Source organism: Vipera berus (genome assembly GCF_964194415.1).
Source record: "Vipera berus genome assembly, chromosome: Z".
In the NCBI taxonomy this organism is placed as follows: Eukaryota; Metazoa; Chordata; class Lepidosauria; order Squamata; family Viperidae; genus Vipera; species Vipera berus.
The window spans coordinates 71,902,672-71,930,506 of NC_138205.1; the positions used below are offsets into that span (position 1 = coordinate 71,902,672).

A 27,835-nucleotide genomic window follows, 5' to 3' on the forward strand; every position below is an offset into this window, starting at 1 on the left:
AGTGAAGGAGTTCCCTTCCATGGACAAAGTCAAAGAGCTGCCTGTCCTCTTTCAAGAAGAGTTGCTTGTCTCCTTTTGCTCCATCCACTCAACAACCCACACAGTCTCTTAACAAGTGCAACTAGGAGAATCAAAATTACAGACATCGAGCAAAGGGGTTTTATGGGCATCTCTTAATGGCTGCAATAACTTGCAACTCAAATTGCTGGCTTAATTGTGGCCATTAGATGAGGATTACTTGTATTGCTAGTGGTATTAATGTTGTTAAACATGTCACTGGCATATCTGACATGTATGTTAAATAGTGTAGGTACCATTAAAGAGCCTTGCTTAATCTTCTTACATTCTTATGTTATGGTGATACAGTAGTACAGTTTGATGTAATATCTTTTTGCAATCTGGATTTGGAAGAAGTAAATGTACTTAACCAGAGTTTACAGCTTACTTAAACCTTCATACTACTGATCACCTAATATAGTACACTTTTTGCAATGCTTGGTTATTATGTTACATTATTTCTTTGATAAACAGGAGTTTAGTTTAGCTTAGCTTAGCTTAGTTTATGAAAATGCTAAATTGTATACACTGCCATTATTCATAATCTTTACAACAGTCATGAAAATATATTCTCTTATGCTGATTAACCCACATAAAAATTAGTACAATTCTTTAGTTTCAGTTAATTCTGCAAAAGTTTTCCTTTCACATGGTTCTTTTTTTATTTTACTAATAGGAAATAGATCCAATCTGTAATCACATACATCATATTATGTTAAAATTGAATATGTATTAAAATGTACACATATACATAAAGCATATTGCTTACTATAGACTTACCAGCATTCTTGAATTACACAATACACCAATGGGTGTCTTGACAGCTGTATAAATACATTTTAACTGAATAAAATTTGTTATTAATCAATTTTTGTTAGTACTGCTTTACATCTGTTTTGTGAAGTTTGTTGTTATAAATTGAGTATTTTTAACTTTCCCCCTTATTATTAATTCTAATGGCCCAATTCATGTGATACATTGAACACTTCCTTGTTTATACACCAATTGAAACTGGTTTAGGAAAAAAAAGTAAATTGTTCTCTGTTGCTACTGACCCTTTGAAAAAAATCAAATGTGCAAACAGACAAAAAATCTTGTTCCAAGAACAAACCTGGAATTTATCAGAGAAATAATGTAACATAATAACCAAGTATTGTAAAAAAATTACACTATATTAGCTGATCAGTAGTATGAAAGTAAAGTAAGCTGTAAACTCTGGTCAAATATATTTATTTCTTCCAAATCCAGATTGCAAAAAGATATTACATCAAACTGTACTACTATATCACCATAATATAACATAAGTAAGGTAAGAAGATTAAGGCTCTCTAATGGTACCTACACTATTCAACTTATGCATGTCAGGTATGCCAGCGACAAGGAGACACAAAGTGGACACACTGTTGATTTGGCCATAGCAGTGCAAGAAAAATACAGGGAGGTAGCAGATAGCCTCCTGTCCAAAGATTTTAAAATCTTGGGAAAATTCTTCACTGACTGGAGGCTCATTCCTAATACCATCAAAACAGCAATTACGTGCCTCCATCTTAACAACAGACTAGCATATGAAGCCTGAGGGTCCACTTAAACAACTTATTCCCCTATAACCCCCATCCAAAGTATTTTGGAGTAACATTGGATCAGACTTTCCTGTAAGATACATCTAGAGAATACTGCAGCAAAAATCAATACTAGGAACAACATACTCCAGAAATTATGTGGAACTAAAAAGGGAGCTTCAGTTGCCACCCTCAGTGAGGCACTTGTGAAAGAATACTGAAAAAAATATGAACTCACTGCTACCGGTGGATGCTGATCTTACTCACTTATCATCCAGAAGATTCAAATCCAAGAAGCCCCCACTGACACTTGCACAGCATCTGCCCAACAATTTTAACACTGATTGGCAATGGAAAACCAAATGTGTTGCTGAATGCCAGGATGTTGGAAGACTTATAAGTGGCCCGGTAAAAAAGGTGACAAACTTTGAACTACCATGTCAGCAATGGATAATCCTGAATAGGATTCGTACCCCACACAATGTTTGCCGGGACTCTGTATAAATGGGGCAGAGTATTCTCCCCTCAGTGTGTCTGTGGGGGTCCCAGGTCAAACTGTAGGTCGTATCATGATGTCTGTAAGCTGATGCATATACCAGTCCAGTATCTGATATTTTAAAATATAAACAGTGCTTTACTAGATGGCCTAGACATTGGTATTTGAACATAGATCTTTTTAACCTTTATATTTATTGTGTTTTGCTAATCTAGGTGAAAAGTTAATATATATTGCTAGTCCATGTATGATATGCCATAAGCTAAATAAATAAACTATACCACCCTTTCTATAAAATGGTGAAGAAGGTAAAGAAAAGAGTTATAGCTCAGTGGAAACAATCTCTGCTTTTTTATGTTTATTCTTGTTCATCATTGAATTGTGAGGGGGGGAAGGTTATGTCTTACTTGTGGACTGTCCAGGGTTTTTGGAATTGGACAAGTACAAATTTAATATACAACAATATTCCAGATTTTATCTCTCTCTTCTTCAAGTAAGGCTGAAAAGACTGAAGATTAGATAATTGTTGATTTAGTTCAATATAATTTGGCGTAAGGCAGTGCCTTGTTTTCCCCCCCAAAAATGGAGATTTTCTTCTGAGAAATCATGTAAAATTGTCAAATATATAAAATCAGTATATGATACAACCCCTCCCCCCAAAGAAGCATATTGACCCATTAACAAACAGAAAATAAAATGTACAGGACTTTGTGTTCTGCATGCAAATTATTTCTATATCTTACACTGAATGTATGGTCTACCCTTCCCTGGGAATTTTTTTCCTGTGATGTCTGATACAATTACACAACTACTAAGTGCCATTTAAATAATAACAATAATCAGTTTTGCATAACACAAATACTCAGTTTCTTAACTCCCTTCTCTATTTTTGTTTTGCAATAGTTTTTTGCAATTCATAATCCATTTGATGAAAAGCATTAATTTAAATTGATTTAATGTTGAAATGAATTCTTTTTTGCTGGATTCAATAGAAGTCAATAATATGGTATTTTGATATACGATTTAATATATAGTATTTTAGCTAAATGGTGAAAACTGGATAATTTCTGTTCCTTTAACAATACAAGCATGTGTTTTTGTTTATCAACTTTCTCCAATTTAATTTACAGTGACTAATTCTGAACTTGACAGAAATGTTTGTCTTTTGGTACCACCTTGTGGTTGTGCATAAAATAACCCCACTCCAATTTTCTCAAGGAAAAAAAATCAGTTTAATAGTTGAATAATAGTTGTTTTATATAGGTTTCTATGAGTTGTGCTTACTCTTCTCTGTCCACTCACTGGCCTTGATCCAGGCGATTTATGGTTATTTTTTTCCTCACTGTTTCCTCCATAACAATTTGCAAACTAATCTGTCTTTAGCTACTATAACAGAAATTAGGGGGAAAGCTTATGAAGCAAATGTTACAAAGTAGTCCTTCTTTCCCACAATCTTATTTAATATTATAAACATAATATTTTTCATTGTAAAATCTGAAAGGATGAACACTATGCATTCAAGAAACATGTATTAGAATATGTATGTCTTTCAGTACAATTTGGATTCCTAGCAACGTAATGGATAAATCCTCATAACTTTCTTGGTAACATTCACAGAAGTGGCTTGCTCTTACTAATGCTGAGTCTAATGCTGAGACAAAGTTACTGGGCCACAGTCCTCCAATTGGTTTCTGTACCTAAGATAGATGGAACTCCCAGCTTCTAATCCACTAGCTTTAATCACCATGCCATGTTGGCTCTCAGATTGGAGTATTATGGATTAAAGGCAAAAATGTATATGATCTGGGGGGGGGGAGCAGAATAAATCCAAGATTAAATCCAGATTTAATCATATTTTACTAGAAAATGTTGAAACAAATAGAACATAATTGTATTTTGATACATTAACTTCAGTAGGGCTGAAGTAGTTTTTGATTCAATCTATGTTATTCTTGCTTAAATACCTAACATTAACTGCAGCTTTACCAAAATCTGCTGAATTTTGAGGGACCAGCTATAGCAGTTTGGGGATATCGGACTGTGATAAATAAGAGATTAGGTGAATATTAGATGTCCCATTCTGTGGTACTCCACAGCACTAATCACACCATAATTTAACATTCATATATAACTCTCAGAGTCATGGGTTCCTTTCACTTTCCTGTTGTGGAGTGAAAGTTTCTAATTATTTTTTATTCTGGGCAAACTTATAGTATTATATATGTTAGATTGAAATAAGTAAACTCCATAATTTGATTCAGTATACTGTAATAATAATAATAATAATGTGTGACCAAATAATCATGATGGTGGTGGTGGTGGTGATGGACATGGCAATACCTGGAAACAGCAGAATAGAAGACAAAGATCTGCAAATAGAAATTGACTGACAGAATCATAATTGATTAATTGCAAAAGGCAACTTGGAACAATAAAGGTATCCTGTGACGATACCTTCAACATTATGAAACATTAACATCTGTCCATCTCAGACCCTTGGGAAGAACTCAATAGATGGATAAAAATGCCAGATCCAATCTGAACATCTGGCTAACAGTGCAATGAATCATAATAAAGTATATAAAGACTTTGGCAAACGAAGGTAGCACCAATAGTAATAGGCACCTCAGGTGCCTTAAGAATATTTGAATACCATCAGGATTAACAAACTCACCATTGGTCAGTGCAAAAGTCAGCTTTATTCGGAACAACTTATATCCTGCAACAATACCTTTAGCACTTCGCTGGTCTGTAACTGTAATAAAGATTGATTGATACTTTTATCATCATGAAACATCAACATCTGCTTATCCTAAATCTTTGGGAAGGACTCAATAAGTTGATGAAAATGCCAAATGCAATCTAAACATCTGGCTGACTTTGTGGCCAAGCCTAATAAGACATGAGAAAGCAAAGTATTACATGGCCAAAATGTAATTTTTAAAAAATAGTGAACAAAGTAGATAACAAGACTTGGCAATGGCTTAGAGCAGAAAATTGAAGAAAGATCCAAAGGGGCTAATTCTTACTGCATAAGACCAAGCCTTAAGAGCAAACTCATACAAAGCCAGAATTGAGAAGACAGCAAAAGACTACAAAGAAAAGTGACCACCTAGTTAGCTGCTGCAAGAAGATCACACAGATTGACTACAGATAAAGGCATGACAAAGTAGCCATTTCATTGCAAGAAATACCATTTACCTGCAAACTGGTGGGAACATAAAATAGAGAAAGTCATAGAAAATTAAGAAGCTAAAGTATTCTGGGACTTTACAATTCAAACAAACCAGAGCCTGCCCCATAACACCCCAGACATAACAATACTTGACAAGAAAGACAAAAAAGTCTGTATAGTGGAAGTCGCAGTACCTGAAGACAGCAAAATAGAAGGAAAAGAACTTGAGAAGATAATAAAATATAAAGACCTCCAAACAGAAATAGAAAACCTTGGCAAAAGAAAGCAAGAATAGCACCAGTAGTAATAGGCACCTTGGGTGCAATCCCAAAACAACTGAAGCAGCACTTGAACACCATCGGCATTGACAAAATCATGATCAGCCCATTGCAAAAGGCAGCTTTACTTGGAAGAGCTTGACAATACCTTTGACAGTACCTTTATCATCATTAAACTTCAACTATCAGCCTATCCCAGATCATTCCCAAGACACAAAAATGCCAAATTCAACCTAAACATCTGGCTGAGTGTGATCAACAACAAGCATAATAACAATAATAATAATATTAAATTTGTATGCTTCCTGACTCACAAGGTTAAAACATTTAAAACAGCAATTTAAAATATATGTCAACAGCACAAGACAAAAGAGCAATGATGGGAAAGAAAATAAACCCAAAGGGGAGTGGAAGGGAAGAAACAGGCATCAATCCTCTGGATTTTAAGGTCATTTAATTGCAGCTGCCTGCAATTAGTGCAGGTTCGCATCCCACCAGGCTCAAGGTTGACTCAGCCTTCCATCCTTCCGAGGTAGGTAAAATGAGGACCCAGATTGTTGGGGGCAATTAAGCTGACTTTGTAATAATGCCGCTTGGGTGTGTGTGTGAAAGCCCTAATAAGCAGGCATATACATAGAATGAAGGCTACTGCTAAGCTTGTAAGCTGCCCTGAGTCTTCAGAGAAGGGCGGGATATAAATGGAATTAAAATAAAAAAAAATTGAAATTCTAATAGGGAGGAGGACCTCATTCCAGAGGGCAGGCACTGCTACAAAGAAGGCACACTTTGTGGGTCCCAATAAATGGCATTATTTGATGAATGGAATGCAGAGCACACCAATCCTGCCAGAACTGCTTGAACACATCTTATAGGAGATGGGTGTCCTCAAATAACCAGAGCCTATGACAGCACTTTGGATCACACCTAGAAGCAAAGAGGTACTCAGTGCAAGTCATAAAGCAGATGTAATGTGGTCAAACCAAGGCATACTCATCACTGTCTGTGAAGCTGTATTGTGGGCCAGCTGAAATTTCCAGGTGGTCTTCGGGAGCAGCCCCATGTGGATCAGTTATGTGTTGCATTAGACAAGCTGTGGGGGTAGTTGAGGTATGAATTACTCTTGAAGGATCAATGTTGGAATATTCCACAACTGTGCAAGCATGCACAGGCCTGGTAGGACTGAGTTGGAGGCAGTTGTTCCCCATCCAAACTCATACAACCTCAAAGTTCTGGGACTGAACCCTGAAAAGATTCACTTAGGCAGTCCAGGATCAAAAAATATACTTGGACATCATTGGCATGCTGATTATATCAAACCCATACCAGCAAATGAACTCACCAAGCCATTTCATGCAGATGTTGAAAAGGGGGGGAAGAGAGATTAGAACCCTACAGCAGCCCATAAGTGAGGGGCATAGTGAACAATCTCTTCTTGCCATTAACTGACTGGAACTGAAGAAGAAAGAAGAAGGGAAGAAAGAAAGGAAGGAAGAGAACCACTGAAGACAGAACCAGCTCAGAAGAATACTAGTCGACTGTATCAAAAGTCGCCAAGAAATCAAGGAGAACAAAGCATAGTCACCATGCCAGCTCCACCAGAGGTTATTAACATGATCAAAGCTGACTCAGTTTCCTCCAGGGTCCTTCTCACCTGCAGACTGACCATCTTCTCATCAAGCTTCACCAGGAATGACATTCCTGGTGAAGCTTGATGAGAAGATGGTCAGTCTGCAGGTGAGAAGGACCCTGGAGGAAACTGAGTCAGCTTTGATCATGTTAATAACCTCTGGTGGAGCTGGCATGGTGACTATGCTTTGTTCTCCTTGATTTCTTGGCGACTTTTGATACAGTTTCTGTATCAAAAATTTCTGGGTCCAGCTTCTTGGGGCGGCACATCACCTACCTCTTTCAAGGCTGGGGGCACTTCCTCATCAAATACTACTGTATGAGCCCAATTGTGGTTCACCTCCCTGGCTGCTTTAACAGGGGCCAGGATCGAGGTGGCCAAACTAGCAGCACAGAAAGCGCTGCCCACTTCCTTAGGACTTACCAGCTCAAATAATGCAAGCTGCAGCTAATACTATATTTTATGAACCTTAGAAATAGCAATGATGTGTACTTATTTAAAAAGTGAAGAAATGGATTCTAGTTTTCCCATGGTTACACATAAAAAGGAGGGAATAAAACATGAGGACAAAATATATAAATCTTTGTGAATCTCCATGTTAATATGTATCTGCTGTATTAATTTCCAGGATTGCAACTGAAATTTGATATTGTCTACTTTACAAAGGTTAATATTTTAGAAGTATGATGTTTAAATCATTCTGGGTGATTTAGCTTTGTCAAACATTCAAAAGCAAAAATTCTGGATTACATTTTTGCTTATCCTAAATTTTATATAATGCACTAAAATCTTACACTTTTAGTTCTGCTTGTATTTTTTTTTTGCCAATATTGTCTTTCTTGTTGCAGTCATCTAAAAATTGAAAATATTTTGTCCTGTACTTTTCATTATTCTAGTGCAGGGTTAGGCAACCTTGGCTCTTTTATGACTCGTGGACTTCAACCCCCAGAATTCCTGAGCCAGGAATTCTGGGGGTTGAAGTCCACGAGTCATAAAAGAGCCAAGGTTGCCTACCCATGTTCTAGTGAAATGATATATAATTACCTATTTATATATATCTGTTTTAAAAACTTAAAAATTACTCTTTACCCAGTTATTGTTATTTGAAAAGAATTGGATGAATAGATGGAGGTATTCTGTTTTGCATGAAGGAGAGGGACCTATAAGAAACGTGAAATGGAGAGGAAATCTGATTGCATGGGCCAACAATATGGTGAGTTCTGCTGGATTGATAGTATACTTTTCTGGTGTCATTACCTTAATTCATCTTAAAATGGTTTCATGTGTGTGAGCTTCTGCATGAGAGAATACACATTATATTTTTATATATTATATAGACAGAAAAGAGAAGCCTGTAACTTGTCCAAGAAATACATTGTTACCATTGTCATTCAGAAAATGTCTAGAAATTTAATTTCCAGAGGATTGCAGAATAAACTCTTATTTAGGATTCTTCAGCTCAAAACCATAGATTGTAGATTGCTTTATGAACAAGAACTGTTGACTTACTATCATATGAAGTCTTAAATGTTTCTCTTATCTTCTGACATGGTTTTAATGTAATTTTCACTTTTTGCTAGTAGGAAAACATAAATCTGTAGAATAATTCCTCATACCAAAGTTCAGAAAAAAGTGTACATCCACTTCACTTTTCTTAGGAATATTATATTCCCTCACTATTTTTCCCAAAATCAGTGCATTTTCCTTAGGGCAGAACTGGCCGACCTGTATCTTCCAAATATTTGAATTGAATTTTGAAATCTGAACTCACACCATAAGCAGTGGTGAAGGATTCTGGAAGCTGCAGTTTAAAAACATTTAAAGGTCTTAAGATATGCAACTAAAAAGTCATTATGTAGGATCTTTCAAATACTATATTTTGTGAGTATTCAGCCATGCTGTAAGGCTGATAAATATTCCGATAAGTTTAAGATAGAGAGATTTCTGCTTTAAACATTTCTAGTTTAATTTTGGCAGTGTTAAAACAGAGAGGATCTTGACAGTATGTTCTTTTTCTCCCAAGAGGAAAAAATTGTACCACTTTTTTCTGTATACTGTGATTTGAAATTCTTGTCCAAGCAGACATATTGCCCAAATGATTTACAGTTTTATAACTTCAAAAGTGGAAGCATTGAGCTGCTTAAAGAGTTTCATCTCTTGGTCATAACCACAGCTTGTTCAGTTCCCCTAACAGAAAGCATGGTGCATATTTACAGAATTTGTAATAAATTTTGCTAACATAGACAAAGCTAACTTCAAGAAGGTAATGAGCTTCTAAACAACATGTTTAGAAGATAGCACAAGTTAAGTCTCACATTTTAAAGAACATAGAAAAATACATTCTTTCATGTATTTTGTAAATCTTATCACACATTTCTATTTTCTTTCTGAGTAAGAAATACAAAAAAGAAAGATCAATGTGCATGCATATTTGTATGTATATGTAAGTTTTGATTGTAAGTTGACAGCAAAGCAAAACTGAGCAACTGCTTCCCTTGTTTACTTAAACATTTCCAGAGCTTGTTGTAGGAGAGAATTCATGCTAACGGTTTTCCTGCCAACTTCTTCCAATTGTTCACCAAAATCTTTTTTGTGCCTCCAGTAGAATAGAATGCAACCTTGATACAGCCTGTGATACTTCTGAACTATGTTTTGTGTATAAAATGACACACAGAATTTTCTTACTGTGTATTAAACTTCCAGGGTGTGAAGATATTTGACGTGATTGCTAAGCAAAGAATCACCAATGTGCCCCGAGATGATATAAGCCTCCGTCCTGATATGTATCCCTGCAGCCTTTGCTGGAAAGATAATTTAACACTGATTATTGGCTGGGGAAATTCAGTAAAGGTACAATTACCTGTCTTTGTAATAAATGCTTGCTGCTATCACAGACAAACAGAGGATTATTTCTGAAAAGCGAAAGCGATAGGGAAGGGAAAAAAAGAAGGGAATTTGATTTGACTACTGTGCAGAGAACTCCTGCTGCCATAGAAATGTCATTGGGCTGACCTTCATAAGAAGGAATAATGACAAATGCCTAGTGGTCAGACAGATTTCTCTAAGCATGTGAGTAGTCAAGACTGGGATGATCTTTCTCCTTTGTCTTCCAGCAATGTGCTATGAAAGCTGCTAAAAGAGTTTTGGGTTTCATTAACTGCTTAGTCTGGAAAGGAACTACATAAGCTGAATGTTTATCAACTATTTTCCATCAGCCTTAACATTAGTGAGTAATGAATCCTGTGATGTTGAACACATGCTTTCTCAGAGAGGGTATGAAGGGGGCAGACACAACAATTTTCTGCCAAACAATTGCTGTCATTTCTAACCAAAAATCCAAAAAGGATAGGATTTTAACCTTTCCTTCCTGGAAGTAAATACCATTGAATAAAATGGCACTTGAGTAGACACTGTAAGACTGAATCATAAGAAATGTTTGGAAGTTGTATGATGCTGTGTATATAAAAATGCTTATTTTCTTGACCAACCAAAACCTATATTCATGTGAACTTAAAACAGTGCTTAAAATATGGGAAGAATTAGTTTGGGTCAAAATAAGTAACAAAGAATCATAGTTCTAGACAAAACTTTTTCTTGGATTAAACAAATTATCTATAGAAATGCAAACTGCATAAATTTGGTAGATTTCAAAATGACAAAAGACTTATTGTAGGTTTTACCACTAAAGTCTGACAGAGTTGCTAATCTGACATCTATAAAAGCTGTGATATTAAATTTAATATTATACTTGAAATTTAAAGAAGAACTAACTCTTCCAGATGTTTTTTGAGATGTTTATGTGCTTTATATCCTGCTCCTTCTAGCATTGGTCTCTTAAATTGTAGTATTTACTGAAATTATAATCTTAACATTACTGTGGTTAGATGCATTTGCCAATAAATCAGTATGATCTCATGCTATTTTCTAAAATCAGTAATTATAATTAATATGATTTTCTTCATAGATATGCTCAGTGAAAGAACGGCATGCAAGTGAAATACGCGATCTACCTAGTCGTTATGTGGAAATAGGTATGAATGCAACATTTTTGTGAATAATTTACAATAAATAGTAGTTTCTACAATTAAACATTCAAAATCACAAAGTTTCCCTCTTTTTAAAAAGGTTTTACTTGCAATACTATATATTTAGTGCATTTAAAGTATTTCAGGGGAAAATTAATTTGATCTAATGATTAAGACACCAGGTTGGAAACTAGAGATTGTGAGTTGTGGTCCTGTCTTAGGCATGAAAGTCAGCTGGGTGATGCTAGGCCACTCACTCTCTCACAGTGCATGATATCAGGCTCAGATGGAAAGCTGATCGATAAATTTGTTTTGCAACCAACTGATCAACATTTGGTTGATTAAAGAAAAAAAGCAACCTGCACATGGAAGAAAACAAATTGATGTATTTCAGGCATGATTCTGGCATGATTCTGTAGATAGGAAGTTGCTAGAAATTGGTAGTTCATACTTAGAGATGTGAGACCCAGTTTTCTTAACCAATGTACAAAATGTGGATGAAGATGGATACTTAATCATACACTGCTAAGCTTGTAAGCCGCCCTGAGTCTTCGGAGAAGGGCGGGATATAAATGGAATTAAAATAAAAAAAAATAAATAAATAAAAAATGAGGCTAAATCAGAAATGATATTGCCATATAATATTTTCATTGTTATGCATAGGGAAATATTTGGGTATGTGCAGTTTTCTTCCAATTGCTGCAGTGTAGTTTTTAGAACAAGAAGAGATGATTAATGCTATTCAAACATTCTTCAACCAACCAAGCCAAAGAATATTTTGTTATAAATCTGCCCACTACATATTACAAAAGTGGAATATTTTGGAAATAGCTTCTTTATCTTCCCTTTCTCAGCTCACATCTTCTTTTAAGTGTGTGAGCATCAGTGCTCTATTTCACTTAGCTTCTAACAATTTGTTTGAGATTTCCCATTCTGGTTTGTTGATTGTTCTAAGCATCAGTCTCTTAAACATGGGTTGAATAAAGATGAAAGGAGATTGTTATTTATCCATGTTTTAATAGATATTACAATATCATTTGATATTATTTACAGGGCATCTTCCTAAAGATTTTATATATAAAGCTAAAATAGTTTAGATGTATGGTAGCTTAAGTATTTTAAAGCAGTTAATAAAAATTGTGGATTTCATTTCATTGTATGGGACAATCTAGTGAAAACTAAGGATTTTGTGATTTATAATAACTTGTAAAATATATTTATTTATTTGTCATATTTTTAAATCAGCCATCTCCATCACAGAGGGCCCTTGGGTGGTATACATAAAATATTAAAATATAAAAAGAATATATAAAGTTAAGAATTTAAAGAGGCAAGGATGAGTAAAACACTGTTAAAAGTTAAGGCAAATGGAGAGCTTTCAGGGCGCCAAATAGCTCCATAATTGCATGCTTCTCTGGGCTCCCCATGCAAGGCTGCAAAGCCCTGTTTTCACTCCTTTCCAGAAGGCAAGGGGCGGGGAGGACCTTCCTCATCTCCGACTACAGAATATTCCACAGGGCAGGGAAAATGGCAGAGGAGGCTCTATTCCTGGACCCTGCCGGTTGGAATTCTTTAACCTACAGGGCCTGCAACATTACTTTCCCTGACTGAGTGAGGAAGGCAGATGTCATGGGGTGAAGATGGTTCCATAGGTAGCCTGGCCCCACACCTTGAAGTGGACCCAGAAGCAAACTAGCATCCAATGCAGTTTGAAGAGCAAAAGGTATTACATGTAACTAAAATTGCTGGCATGATCACAGTTTGTATCTATTGAAGCTTCTAGATACTTTTCAGTGTAGAGCATGTTTCCATGTAGAGAACATTGCAGTAGTCCAAACAGGAGATGACTGGGGCATGAGTGACTAAGCGGAGAACCTCCCTATCCAGAAAGAGCATAACTGGCATACAACAAAAAAAGTGGAACAAAGACAAAGCCTCCCCCCGCCCAGGCACCGGGTCTATCTGGGGCAGTGCAACTTTATCCAAGACCAAGAATGATACACTTCTGGATACAGAGAGGCCCACCAATAGCCACTCCACCTTATCAGGATTCAGCTGAAGTCTGTTGTTTCCATCCAGGTCCCCACAGCCTCTAGCATTGGTGAAAGAATGTCGACAGTATTACTCACTTCACCTGAGATGGATATATAATTGGGTATCATCAGAATATTTGGGATACCTTATCCATGGTGATGGATGATCTCACCCAGTGATTTCAAGTAGATATTACAAAAAGGGGCCATGAGCTGAACCTCTTGTTCTCTATCAACACTAATTGGGGCCAGCCATGGGGAATAAGATGAACCAGCACAAAACTGTGCTGCCCATCCTCAAGTCACTAAGTCATCCCAAAAAGATACCACAGTCAATGGTAGCAAAAGACGCTAAGAGGTTAAACATAGCAAGGAGGGATACATGACCTCCATCCCACTCCTGCCAGATATCATCCATGCATGCGACCAATGCTATTTCTGTCCCATATCCAGGCCTGTAACCTTAAAAGGATCCAAACAATCCTTTTAAATAAAATTATAAGCTTAATCCCAAATAATTTCCTTCAGGATCCTCTGGAGTTGCAATGCCACTCCAACCACTTTTCCCAAAAGTTGTCCATAATGGTGAGTCCAGGAATGGCTTCTTGAGGAGGGGCACACCAGCACCTCTTCAAAAGGATGAACTCATCATCACTTGGTTCCACCCAAATGATACCTCCTGGGCATCCTTAACCAGCCAGGAGAAGAATGGATCTAATGCACAGGGTGGTGGTGTTTACATTTCAGAGGACTTTTCAGATTGCTAAAGAGAATCCCAGTGACCCAAAACAGGATCACTGGACAGCATTCTATGGATGGAATAAGAGCAGAGAAATATTGGTACTTCACCACATTAGCCTCAAGATAAACCTTAAAGAGTTTTTTTCAATAGTGCTCTAGACCAGTGTTTTTCAACCACTGTTCCGCGGCACACTAGTGTGCCGCGAGTTGTTGCCTGGTGTGCCGTGGGAAAAATTGAAAAGTAATTATAAAATACTTTCTTTGTGTTTATTTGATTCCTATTCAAGAGAATTACTTTATATATAGTCAATATAGGCACAGAGTTAAATTTTTTAACATTTTCTAATGGTGGAGTGCCTCATGATTTTTTTCATGAAACAAGTGTGCCTTTGCCCAAAAAAGGTTGAAAAACACTGCTCTAGACATCTCTTGAACATTTTCAACTCTCTCAACTCCTTTAGTGGACTAAAGGGGGCAATGGACTAAGAGAGGCTGCATAGGTGTGATCTTGTCTAAGGCTCCAAACATCTTCTGATTCTAGGCATCTGCCAGAGCCTCCACAGAACTCTGATTTTCTCCCCAGAGCTGTTTAAAACCCAATTGGGTCTATCAATCACCAGGGGTAGATCAGTTGAATGGGTCCAACCTCCCTGCCAGGGGAGGCGCAGCTAATTAAGAAAACCTCAAAGTCACCAAGGCATGATCTGACTATGACAGAGGGGTCAGAAAGAAACCTTTTCAGATCACATTACCATTACTCTGACAGAAACACCATATCTGGAATGTGGCCATTGTCCCAAATCAAGCCAAGAATGACTGGGAGAACCCATGAACTCCTAGGCTGCTTTAGAGACCTGCTCCAGAGACAGCAAGTTGAAATCTCCCAGAACCATAAGTCTGGGGAACTCCACAACCAACCCTGAAATGGTTTCCAGGAGCTCAGGCAGGGAGGTTACTACAATAGCAATCAATTGCTACCATGAGTCTAACTTCAGGAACCTATGCATCAGTGTCCCCGAGAACCAGCAGAGATTCCTGGAGTACAACTGTTATCCTTCCTCCCCTGCCATGAGAGATCTCAACTGATACCAAATCCTAAACCTGGTTGCATACATGTCCCAAGAGTGCAACCCCACCTGCTCTTGGCCCAGCCAAGTCTGGGTAATACATACCAGGTTGGTCTCCTCTTTGTATACGAGATCACTAATAAGACAAGCCTAATCCAGCATTAAGCAGCAGCAGTTGAAAACCATGGGCTTTAATGGTCTGTTGGCCAGGACCTAGGTAAGGGCTAGTTCACACGATACATGAATTTGTAAGGACACCCAAAATTGAATGAGAATTTTTGTTAGGTATGTCTTCATCAAACCCAGTCTCTCTTTTTATTCAGTCTTTCCCTGCCTCTTCTTTTCCCTTCCTATTTTTTTGGCAACTAATAGGTCATTAGTTGCATAGCATATTCAAGAGCTTATTTGTGTAATAGATTTTGTGGGTGAAGATGATCACAGTTTGGATCTAAGGACTGATTTTGATGAGAGCAGCTGACTGTAGTCTGCCCTCTAGTCACAAGATGCATATGTGTAATGCCTGTGATCATCACTGTAGCCATTGTTTATCCACTACAGAATTAAGGCCTCCTCTGCATGTTTCCAACCAATATGGTCTTGAGCTTTCCTTTGCCAGTTGGGCCCGCAATACTTGCTAATGTCATTTCTCCATCTTGTTTTACGTCTTTTTTGTGAACGCTTTTCATCAAGTGGAATCCATTATATGACTGTTTTTGGCTGTTTTTTCATTTTTGTATCATTTTTGTTTCTTATGCAGTTAGAAACCACTGCAACTCCATTATAGTAGTATCATATGGGCAAACTGACTGCAGCCTGTTACTCTTGTGCATTTGAATATAATTCCCAGAAATAGTTTCCTAAATAGAATAGATTATTTTGTATATAGATGGTGTTCCTGCTTCCTTTTCATTTCTGTGTATATGCTTTTAAAATTCAGAAGCAATTATATTTATATTTGTTAAAATCCTTTAAGGTAATTCATTTTGTAAGACTTTCATGAAGCAAAAAACCCAAAACCACCACTTAGTATTTGCTATAGATTCCTACTAAGAAAATGGTCCTATTAGAAAATGTTTGTTAATGTTTGACTTTAAAGATAAAAGAGAAAGAAGACTCAATGTACTTTAGAACATGGGATAATTTCTATCAATGGCTAAAAACACAAGTTAGAGAAAAAGGAATGTGATATGTAATTTTGAATATATATTAGCAAGAAGGCTATTGAGTGATCAATTAACATATTGTTTATGATAATAAACTATTATCTATTATTGTTTGTTAAACACATGAACCCAGAAATTATGCTGTTTGCTAAATATTGAAAATGTTATTTGGAAAAACCCTAACTTTAATCCTAACCCAAATTCCAACCCCTACCCCAATCCCACCTTATTCCTAACCCTATAAAAACTAATAAAATCTATACAAAAAAAGAAAAAATGTTTGTGTTGATTATCAAATTGTATCAGGCAAAAATTTAGAAAATGGCCTAGACTAGATCTACAGATCATATGAGTGGATTGTTCCAGAATAAGAACTACTTTATATAGGACAGAAAAGGTAACTTATAATATTTCCAAACATAACCTCTTGCATGGATTGTAATATTGCTTGTATGTCTTTAAGTGAGCTTGCTCTCTCCTGCGGCAACATCTCCTCTATAGATCTTTGCCCTGCTGGGCTTAATTCTGCTGATGAGGCTTGGGTCATCTGCCTTCTTCCAGTCCCAACTCTTGTGAGATTTGGGATGCTTGTCATCTTTCTAAATGACATCAGCCAACCCTCCCACTTATACACAATCTTTGTTTTTCCGTCCACCACACCTAGGGAATTTATCGTTCTTCCAAGGTTATAATCACTAGTGCCTTCTATCTTAACGATGCTAGATTTTGTTGCTAACACAATATCCAACCTATTACACCTATTACACTAACGCTTCTAAAATATAATGATCAATATTAATCAATTTCAAATGTGTATATTCCAAACAGTCCTAACTTTTCTATATAGAAACATGTAACAATAATATAACCGTTAAATTACCTCAATAATATAACCAATATTATTCAGTTCTTTAACAATAAAAACCAGATTTCACAGTCAGTTCAGTTATGAATATTATTATATAGAACATGGGGACAAATGTTAAACATTAACATTAAACATTAAACATTCAACTTTTTGTTCCTAATTAGTCTCCTCCAAATCAATCATACCATAGGTTATATTCAGTTAATTCTTATTGGTCTAAATTCTCAAAACAATTACCATTTATCCCTTTTGTTTTAGAAACTTTTTGAAACAAATAGTTCACTTGTTAAGTTATGAGTATCACTCTTCCCTCCTTTGATACTAATTGGTCATTAGTTCTTCTTCAAGATGTCGGCTCTCTCAGCTCAGTCTGCACTGTCACTCTTCAAGTTTATTTTGTTTTTTGTTAAACTTCTTCTTGGCTTTACTGCAAGAGCCAGAAAAAGAAACCACCCTGGGTCACCAGTCCTTACAGCCTGTGAGCCTGTTGCTTTAAGGTCAGAACTCTTTTCCCCCCTGTCTCCTTCTCACCATTATCTGAAAGGGGAGATGAATTCCCCTTTCACTCTGGGGCCTCGCCTCTTCTCTTCTCTTCTCTTCTCTTCTCTTCTCTTCTCTTCTCTTCTCTTCTCTTCTCTTCTCTTCTCTTCTCTTCTCTTCTCTTCTCTTCTCTTCTCTTCTCTTCTCTTCTCTTCTCTTCTCTTCTCTTCTCTTCTCTTCTCTTCTCTTCTCTTCTCTTCTCTTCTCTGAAATTCTCCGGAAAGATTTCACCATCCGGAACACTTACAAGAGTTTGCTGAGTATTTCTTATGCCAGGTTAGTCGAATCACTCTCCTGCTAGCTCACTGCTATTTTTGACAGCTGTCATTTCTTCACGGCCACGATAATGGGCCGTCTCCCTCACCCGGTTCTCTCCTAGGCCTTCCTGCTTTCTGCAGCTCGAACCGCCGTCCTGAGCTGCTCAGCTGGGCGCCTCTGCTTCTAATCTCCCTCCAAGAGATCTGGGGCTTTTAAAAAACCCACCGGGAACAGAGAAACAGCTGTGAGATCGGCACGCTCATTCGGAGCAGCTTCTCAACACAGCCATTCCGTTTGACAGCTGACTCCACCTCCAAAATAAATATATTCGTGAATGCTTTGATTTTATGAGTCCATCAATCTTTTGAAAAAATGATAAACCTTCTAGTGATCTATGAATGTTTTCCTTGAAATTTTGTTTGTGAAGGAAATATTTGAAATACAGGTATTATACTTTTGTAAGGTGCCTTATAATCACTCATTTGAATGATTTATTTCTTACCTGTTAAGTCCTGTCTTTTCATTAGGATCTTAAGGTTCTATAAATAATACTCTGGTTTTTCCCACAATAGCCAAGCTGCAAAATAGGAGTATGACTGTCCAAACTCACCCAGTGAGCTTCCATCGTTGACGGTGGTGTTGTAGCTAAGATTTCATAATTTTAATCCAATCCATCGACTACTACATAATGCTGATATAGGAAATATGATTACTTCCCCCCAACTACTTCTGCTTATTAAATTAATTGGGAAAAATGCTGTTTTCAATTTATATCTTTATAGGTTCCCTAGTATAGTGCTTTTATATCATCTAGGAAACTAGACTGTATTTGAATTTGAATATGTTGGGCGGGTGGGGGGGAGTATTATTCCCTGTATCTGAATAGATGGTTTCTGTCAATTTCCTGAAAATCAGGTCTTTGCAGGGCATTACTTTTGTTAAGGGATTTCTGCAAAACAGGCAGACTGATTCCCTAAATCCCACCAACTGCCTCCTGAGCATCTTGGGTCTAACCCAAAAGCTAATAATTCCAACTTAAAGTTAACCATTGCACTTGAATTGTGTTTCTCATGCAGCTCGTGTTTGACATCATATAAATGTATTATATACTGACTAACTGCTTGTGCAGGAGTATAAACCCTGAACACTTGCCTTTTAGGTTTTATTATCTCTTGAACACAGCATTTAAAAAATAGCATTTCTTTGCTTTCCAGTTCTGAAGTTACTACAAACGTTTTCATGAGACAGTATATTTATTTTAACTGGTGTTAGAAGATTATGTTGAATTTATGTCTACAACTATGTAAAAATCAATTCTGACCAGTTGTAATACTGAAAATATTGTGTAAGGTATTCTTGTAAGGAAAATCCGGTGATAGCCTCTTTTTGGCTCTCATTTTGCATGAGAGGATATTGTTAACATTTTCAAGCCATCTTTCATTTATTGCATGTAATAGCCTCTTCATACTGTGTCAATGAAGGGATTGCATGTCAGAAATTTACCAGCAGGCTTTTTTCCCCAGTTGTTGTAGCCATGGCTGCCTATTGCTTAGTGTCTAGTATAGCAGAAAGTAGGAAAAATATATCAATGAGAAGGATGCTGGAATACACTAGGGTAGGCACATTGCTTTTGATACTAGAAGCTGGGAGTTGAATTAAAACAAAAAAGCCCAATAGTAGAAAAACTGACTGTCACAAATGTTTCAGAGCTTCAGCATTACAAAAAACTCCCAAAATCTTAAAACCAATACATGTGTGATGGTCATATATCAACCAGAGCTGATTCTGCACCAGTACGCAAGTCTTGTGTGGTGAACTCTTATATTCCTATATACTAGCACTGATGATGTTACCTGGCTAGAGTAATGAAACATTAGCAAGAAAATAAGCAAACTCAGAGAGCACCAAGGACCCCTCAGTCTTATATTCATAATACATGTTACGACAGGGTAACTTTTTGACATAATTAATCTATAATGCAGACACACAGAATTCTTGTGAAATTCAATAAAGTCTATGTTCCTTTTTTTCTTTTCAATGGATCTTGGATCTTATAATTACTGCCGCTTTTCTCAGATGGTGGAAATAACAAATATTCTTGGTAATTCTAAAATAATAGATCAGCATTGAACTGTTAAATTTCCAAAATATATGTTCATATTGCACAGTATCTTGGATTACTACCTTGTGTGTAACTGAAGCTTGGTTTTTATCACTCTTGAGCATACTGGGTATAGTATACCCCTCTTCCCCCCACAAAAATTAAAGTCAATTACCATAACAATCAACAATATGATAATCAATTTTGGCATATAATACCAATTATATGTCAAATTTTCAAATTTTAGAGATTAATTTTAAAGGAAAATTAAATGAATGCTGATCTGTCTCTCAGGAAATTATTATAATCATTATAATGATATTGATTTCGCTTGCATATTGAAATGTCTGTGTGATATTGTTCTTTCATGGAAACATAATCAATAATTTGAATTAATAGTAAACTGTCTGTTTCTTTGTCTGCTACTCAGTGTCCCAGTTCAACACTGAATTTTATATCAGCGGGATTGCACCTCTCTGTGACCAGCTTGTCATACTTTCATTTGTAAATGAGATTTCAGACAAAATGGTAAGTGACATAATATATATGCAAATAATTAAAGAATCTGTTGAATGGAACTCAACCTTTGGTGACTACATTGATTGATTACTCTAGTGAATTGCCTTGATAGTTACATAGGTGCTTGGTCTAAGATATATACTCCACACTGGTTCCTAAACAGAGGTATTTCCTTTCTATATTCATATTTGGATTCCTCAAAAATGTTAAATAGCAGGACTATAATCTAGCTGTTTTTGGCATGCTATTAACTGCCATATCTCCCTATTTTGTAAGACAGCAATAAAGAATTTATATTTTCCAAGACTTTGCATTTTAGTATCTTCCAAGTTAAAAGAAATGCTTGATATGTTGAGCCAAAAAGCATACTGCAATCACCATTTGCAATCTTCCCAGCCAGTTTCTGACAAGCAAAGTCAATGGGAAACCCTGGATTTGCATGATTCACTTAACATCTGTAGTGATTAACAATTGAGGAAAAAAAGATCGTAAAATCAGATAAGTTACCTAACCACTTGGCAACAGAAATTCTGGTTCCAATTGTGGTTGTAAATTAAAGACCATCTGTACTGAAGATTCCTGATGCCAAATCAGAAAATAAAGCCATATCAAACTGAAATCAAACCAGTGGTTTTCTTAACCTGTAGCAAAGGGTAAATAAAATGGTATGGGTAATTACAATGTCTTCATCCCTTTGCAGTACCACTTGCAGATTTTTGGGAGGCAGGGGAAATGTGGAAAACAAGTGAGAGCAGGATTTCATTTACATCACTGCCTAAATATTTGAAGAAAGTGGAGTGAATACTCAGTGACAGTAAGAAGAGGATGAGGGGGAAAGCCCGAAGACCCTAAGGTTCAAGTGGTGCAAAGTCCAATAGGTACACAGTGATGCAGACAGTTGAACAGGAATTAAAGCTTGATTGAAATGACTGTGCTAATTTTGCACTTTCTTCTAAATAAAATCTGTTGAAATAATTGTTTTAAAATGATTATAGACACAGTGAGAGACATAGAGACAATAACTATTTGATATAGTTGTCTCAATTTGATGTCTACCTCAGTTGAAAATGTCTAAATATACAGAGAAAATATTGAATCACTAGCATTTCTCAGGAGACTCTCTAAAGTCTTCATGACAGTTGTTTTCACTACAAAATGAAAAGGAAGGAGTATAGAAGAGAGAAAACCAGTGAAATTTAGATTATTCTTTTCATGTCCTTGATAGCGAACTGACAGTAGATAGTCATTGCTATAGTAAGCTTGAACAAGTAGGTGCACGTTTTTGTTAAGCAATGAAACAACATTGACTCAAAGTAATACTCTTCTATTGAAATCAATAGGGTCTGCTTCTAGCCCTCATGCAGAATGTCCAGATTGTTATTTTTTATTATTTTAAATATTGGATCAGACACTTCTGCAGTTTTTCCCAGGAAAATTAATAGTGCTGTAGGCCCTTTCGGTGACTGAATCTCAGAAAAAAATAATCAAGCTACAAAGTGAAGTTGCGTCCTATCAGTGAAAGTTGGGATGAAATATAGTATATCTGTGATGTACTATATTTGTGGTGTATAGAGTTTGGGACTGCATTGTTACCTTTTTGACAAGTTGATGTTGCCTATATGGCATGTTATATAAATTTTGCTAGCATCAACACATCATTTTTTAATAATTAGACTATATTTCTCATCATAAAAGTTCCAGATCAATAAAATGTATTTAATATTCATGTTGTGAAGCTCCATTGGAAAGCATGTGATACTGTTTATATGTTTACATGGAAAAATTGTCTTAAGAATACACTGGAGGAATAGACTTGATATTTTGCTGCAGTGAAAACAGTAGAATTAAAATTTAGCATTGAAGCACTTTATCACATAAGCTTTTGTGAACCTAAATCCACCTTATCAGATTCAGAGACTACTGTCCTGGGAAAGGACAATTACCGTATATACTTGAGTATAAGCCGAATTTTTCAGCCCACTTTTTGGGCTGAAAAACTCCACTTCGGCTTATACTCCAGTCAACAAAAAAAAAGAACTGTCCCTTCGTTCGGAACAGGCTGCTGAGAGAAGGGAGCGGCAGAGCCTTGCAGAGCTGGCGGCAGTCCAGCGTTGTTTCTCCCCCTCGTGCGTGCGTGTGTGTGTCAGACCCACGGGAATGGCTGGTAGGGAAGCGGCATTCCGGCATTCCCCCCCTTCCTGTGTGTCGAGCCCACGGGGCTTGACACACAGAGAAACGCAAATGCCGGACTGCCGCCACCTTTACTAGCCATTCCTGCGGGTCTGACACACACACACACACACACAGACACACACACACACGAGGGGGAGCACGAGGGGGAGAAACAACGCTGGACTGCCGCCACCTCTGCCAGCCCTGCAAGCCTCTGCCGCCCCGGCGTTGGTGGTCGAGCTCTTCGGAGCCGGCAGAGAATCTCCCGCAGGAGGAGGTCGCGGCTTTCTCTCTTGCTTCGGACTGCAAGGATTTAAACTCCAGGAACAAATCCCGATGGAAGTTTTTTTAAAAAAAATACTCCTCCGGGTCGGACAGGGGACCGAGGCTGAGGTCTAGGGGTAGTGGGGGGGGTCGCGGACATAGATGGGCTCAAGTGGAAGCCAAGCAGCCCTCCCGAATCTGGGCTTCTGGACGGAGCAGCCGGTGGTGCGTTTCAAAAAGCAGAAAAGTTGGATTTTGAACATTTCAGAGGCCGTGGGTCAAGCAGGCTACGCTTCCCCGGGCGCTGCAACGGCACCCGTTTTCCCCGGCGAGTTTTCCCTACCTGGCCCCTGCAGAATCGCGGCGGCGCCCCTGGAGAAGCCTACCCCGAGGCTGCGGCCGATTTTTCCTTCTCCAGGCCTCTGCCGCCCGTTTCTGTCTGACACACACACACACACGCACGCACGAGGGGGAGAAACAACGCTCTGGGCGGCAGAGGCCTGGAGAAGGAAAAATCAGATTACCCCTTCCACACGTAAAACTTCCAGTTTAATTACAAAGGAAGAAGAGAGAAACTTAGATCAACAGCTCACCTTCCTTTTCCTCTAGGTTGCAAGGGGAAAAATAAAAATCAAAGATCCTTGGAAGTAATGGTTGGAAAAGTTTGCAAGTCTTTGGGAAAGTTCAAGAAGTGAAAGGTATACCCTCCTCTTGAAAGACCAGATAAGGCCGACAGGGAGATGAAGAGTTCAACCGAGTTTCCTCTTTTGTTCAGGCATCTGCACCCGCTGCTTTTAAACTCGCCGGGCGCTGCAACGGCACCCGTTTTCCCCGGCGAGTTTTCCCTACCTGGCCCCTGCAGAATCGCGGCGGCGCCCCCGGAGAAGCCTACCCCGAGGCTGCGGCCGATTTTTCCTTCTCCAGGCCTCTGCCGCCCAGAGCGTTGTTTTTCCCCCTCGTGCGTGCGTGTGTGTGTGTGTGTCAGACAGAAACGGGCGGCAGAGGCTCGGAGAGGAGTTAGGGTACACCGGGACTCCCAGGCGCGGACCCGAGTGTCCTTTTTCGCAGCTTGCCAAGCGGTCGGGAGCCGCGACTTGTTGCTTCTGCGCGACTCTTGGGAAGACGCAGAGGGTCCTCTGGCAAAAGCAGATGCGCCCTGGCCGGCCGGGCGCTTCTTTGCTTTCTTTTCCAATCCCCTCCCCCAAAATGTATTGTGGTCGGTAATTGGCGACCGAGTCCAGTGGCTTTTGCTGCTCCTGAGGAGGAGGAGGAGGAGGAGGAGGAGGAAGAGGAGGAGGACAGGTGAAAAGGCCGAGGCTTTGTTATGCGCTGGATGCTCTGGCTTCCCCCCCTCCCTGCCTGTACAACAGGTAGCGATGTCAGAAGCCGGGAAAAGCAGCGCGCCGAGTCCCGGCCGAGGCGACGCTTTTGTTCTCCTCGCCTGGATGCGCTTCCAAAAGTGAAAGGAAAGAGGCTTCACCCAAAACTTGCTTCCCGTTTTCCTCCCCCTCCCCCTTTTCCCTTTCTCCCTCCTCCCAGCGCGGCGCTTTGAGTAGTAGCCCTTCCTCTCCCCGGCTCCCATCCCGGGTTCTTGAAAGCCCCGGTTTTCGTCCTTGGGTATGGGAAGAGGACTCCCGGCGCCCACCCGGCCGAATTGCGAGGGGAGATCGTTCTCCGCGCCTGTCAAAGGGGACCCAAACAAAGAGGTGCATTTGCCGGAAACAACGATCGGAGGGATTCTCCTTGCCTCCTCCGCCTCCATGAAGATTTGTTTTTCTGGGAGGCTCACTTAGAGGGAAGTTTTGAACTGGAAGCCAGGGATGAGGCGAGAAACCAACAGCCTGCGTCCGTCTCTCTCTTTATGTATATTTCTGTATATATCTTATCTCGGGATCTAGACCTTTCGAAGGAGAAGGGGCGGCTGGAGTTCGTGAGTTGCTGTGGGACCCAAGGGTTGGGGGAAGAGAGATGGGAGGGAAAAGGGGAGAAACCTGCCGCTGGCTAGTTCTTTGTCTGATCGGGGAGCCTGAACAAAAGAGGAAACTCGGTTGAACTCTTCATCTCCCTGTCTGCCTTATCTGGTCTTTCAAGAGGAGGGTATTCCTTTCACTTCTTGAACTTTCCCAAAGACTTGCAAACTTTTCCAACCATTACTTCCAAGGATCTTTGATTTTTTATTTTTCCCCTTGCAACGTAGAGGAAAAGGAAGGTGAGCTGTTGATCTAAGTTTCTCTCTTCTTCCTTTGTAATTAAACTGGAAGTTTTACGTGTGTAAGGGGTAATCTGATTTTTCCTTCTCCAGGCCTCTGCCGCCCAGAGCGTTGTTTCTCCCCCTCGTGTGTGTGTGTGTGTCAGACAGAAACGGGCGGCAGAGGCCTGGAGAAGGAAAAATCGGCCGCTGCTTCTTTCCGCTGTGGAAAGAAGCAGGCAGGCAGGGTGCGGAGGTCCGGAGGTTTGGGCACCTCCCCAAACGTCGGCAGGTCTCCGGACCTCCGCGCCCTGCCAGCCTGCTTCTTTCCGCTGCGGAAAGAAGCAGCCTGCCTGCTTCTTTCCGCTGCGGAAAGAAGCAGGCAGGCAGGGCGCGGAGGTCCGGAGACCTGCCGACGTTTGGGGAGGTTTGGGGAGGTGCCCAAACCTCCCCAAACGTCGGCAGGTCTCCGGACCTCCGCGCCCTGCCTGCCTGCTTCTTTCCGCAGCGGAAAGAAGCAGGCAGGCTGCTTCTTTCCGCAGCGGAAAGAAACAGGCAGGCAGGGCGCGGAGGTCCGTAGACCTGCCGACGTTTGGGGAGGTTTGGGGAGGTGCGCGCGCACCTCCCCAAACCTCCCCAAACTTCGGCAGGTCTCCGGACGGCGACGGCTTGGGAGAGGTGCGCGCGATCCTGGAAGCACCGAAGCCTCGGCCGCGCGCAAGTCCTCGGTAAGCTCCGGGCGGTCACTTGCTTCGCGTCTCCTGAGGGAAGGGGGGGCGACTGGAGCGGGCGTGTTTCCTCGCCTGCTGGGCACCGCGATTTGCCCGGGGAATGCGCGGGCCCCGAATGGCAGCGTGGAGCGAGGAAGCGGACAGCCAGGGCTTCCCCGAGAGCCGCGGCCACACAGGGTATTCCTGTGTATTCAGGCTTGCAAAATGGCGGATCGAGCCTCTGCTGGCGGCAGAGGCTTGCAGAGCGCGGATCCAGCCTCCGCCGGCGGCGGAGGCTTGCAGAACGGCGGATCGGCTTATACTCGAGTCAACAACTTTTCCCAGTTTTGGGGGGTGAAATTGGGGGTCTCGGCTTATACTCGAGTCGGCTTATACTCAAGTATATACGGTATATATGAACAACCATTGTGCAGTCACAATTATAATTGGGTAGAAAGGGAAATAATGAAAGATTAGAAACTGAAAAAATTGAATGAATAGTTGCCATTAAGAAACTCTTATGGGTTGGTTGGATAGATGCATGCTTGTATTGCTCATATGATTAACACTTTTAATAGAAAGCACAGTCTTTATATTATCTTTGAGAAATAATATTAAAACTCCTGATGAAACCTAGCTTAGCTATTTGACAGATTTTCTCAAGGATGTCCATCCCGAAGGCAGTAGAGCTGAAATGTTTAACCAGTGGTTTTGGATATTGCCATTTTTAAAATCAGATTTTTCTTCACTTACTCTTTGCCTAATTTCTCTAGTGCTGACATTAAAATCCAAAGATTAATTCTTTATATGAAAATATATTGAATGCTTGTGTTGTTTTACATATGTTGTATAATGTACAAGCAAAGCATTCAGGAACCATTTATAGCTCTGCTGAAGGCTATTTCTAGTTAAGAAATCCCTTTTGGGGAATAAAACAGTTCTATCTCACACTGTGGCTAGAGTCAAATAATTATGTTAAGTCACAGTTTTATCAACCATAGTTTGCTAAATAAATCACATCTGACTGTGAACTCATACATCGCAGTATGTCTTAGACAATGATTCCCAAACCAAGCTAGCTGTATGCAATAATTAACACTATTATGATTCAGTGTTCTAAATAGAAACAAATATTTGAGTGGGGGATGTGGGTGTGTGTTTCTTCATTAGCTGAAGGAAAATAGTTTTAATGGTTTGAGAGGAATTTTCAGCTAATCTATGAAAGTCTTTTTGTATTGCATATCAGGTTATAAAACTATAAAGATATCAGCAATAAAAAGTTATCGAAAGTATTACTATAAAAATAATATTTGTTTATTTTTAGTTGTTAAATCATTGTTTTCCATTCAGAGACTGTATTATATAAATGAAAGATAGATTATCTAAAGTTTCAGTTTCAATGCTTTTCTAAGTTTCATAAATCTTGAGCATTCCCATTACCTCTGTATATTCTGCTTTCTCCAATCAGAAACGAGCTTTTAAGGTATTAATGGAAACATCTGTTTTATACACTAAAGAAATCTGACAAAGTAAATACTGTATTTGACAACATGGACTGTTGGGTTGAAACTGTTTAAGACAATTGCCATTGAGATTAATAAATTCCAATAGCTCACTAATGTAGGACGAGTATTTTGAAAGCTGAGTATTATTTTCTTTTTACAGGAAAGAGAATGTTGTGCCCGACCAAGACTTGATATAATTCAACCATTTCCTGAATCTTGTGAAGAAATATCTTCCGATGCACTCACAGTAAGATGCTTCCAAGAAAATGAATGCCGAGATTATTGTTTAGGTAACTCTTTTCAATCCAATTTTTACTAGGCTACAGTCTAAAGTAATCATGGAATTGACCTATTTATCACAAAAAGATAAGAATGATATTGCTCCAATCTATATTATTTTAAATCAAATGTTACAATACGTATCATATCATATATTTATCATATATTTTACTGTATACTTTATCATATTATCATACGTTTTCCTTTGTA

At 38.9% G+C, this 27,835-nt stretch overlaps 1 protein-coding gene across 1 annotated transcript in view; it reads left to right on the forward strand.

Annotated features, from left to right (window-relative positions):
• VPS41 (VPS41 subunit of HOPS complex) overlaps nucleotides 1-27,835 on the forward strand; it is a 156,683-nt gene that overhangs the window by 84,051 nt on the left and 44,797 nt on the right. Inside the window, exons 8-12 of the mRNA XM_081344828.1 lie at nucleotides 8,286-8,405; nucleotides 9,896-10,042; nucleotides 11,157-11,223; nucleotides 20,419-20,516; nucleotides 27,507-27,636. Of these exons, the coding sequence (XP_081200954.1) occupies nucleotides 8,286-8,405; nucleotides 9,896-10,042; nucleotides 11,157-11,223; nucleotides 20,419-20,516; nucleotides 27,507-27,636 (562 nt within the window). The remainder of the gene's footprint in view (nucleotides 1-8,285; nucleotides 8,406-9,895; nucleotides 10,043-11,156; nucleotides 11,224-20,418; nucleotides 20,517-27,506; nucleotides 27,637-27,835) is intronic.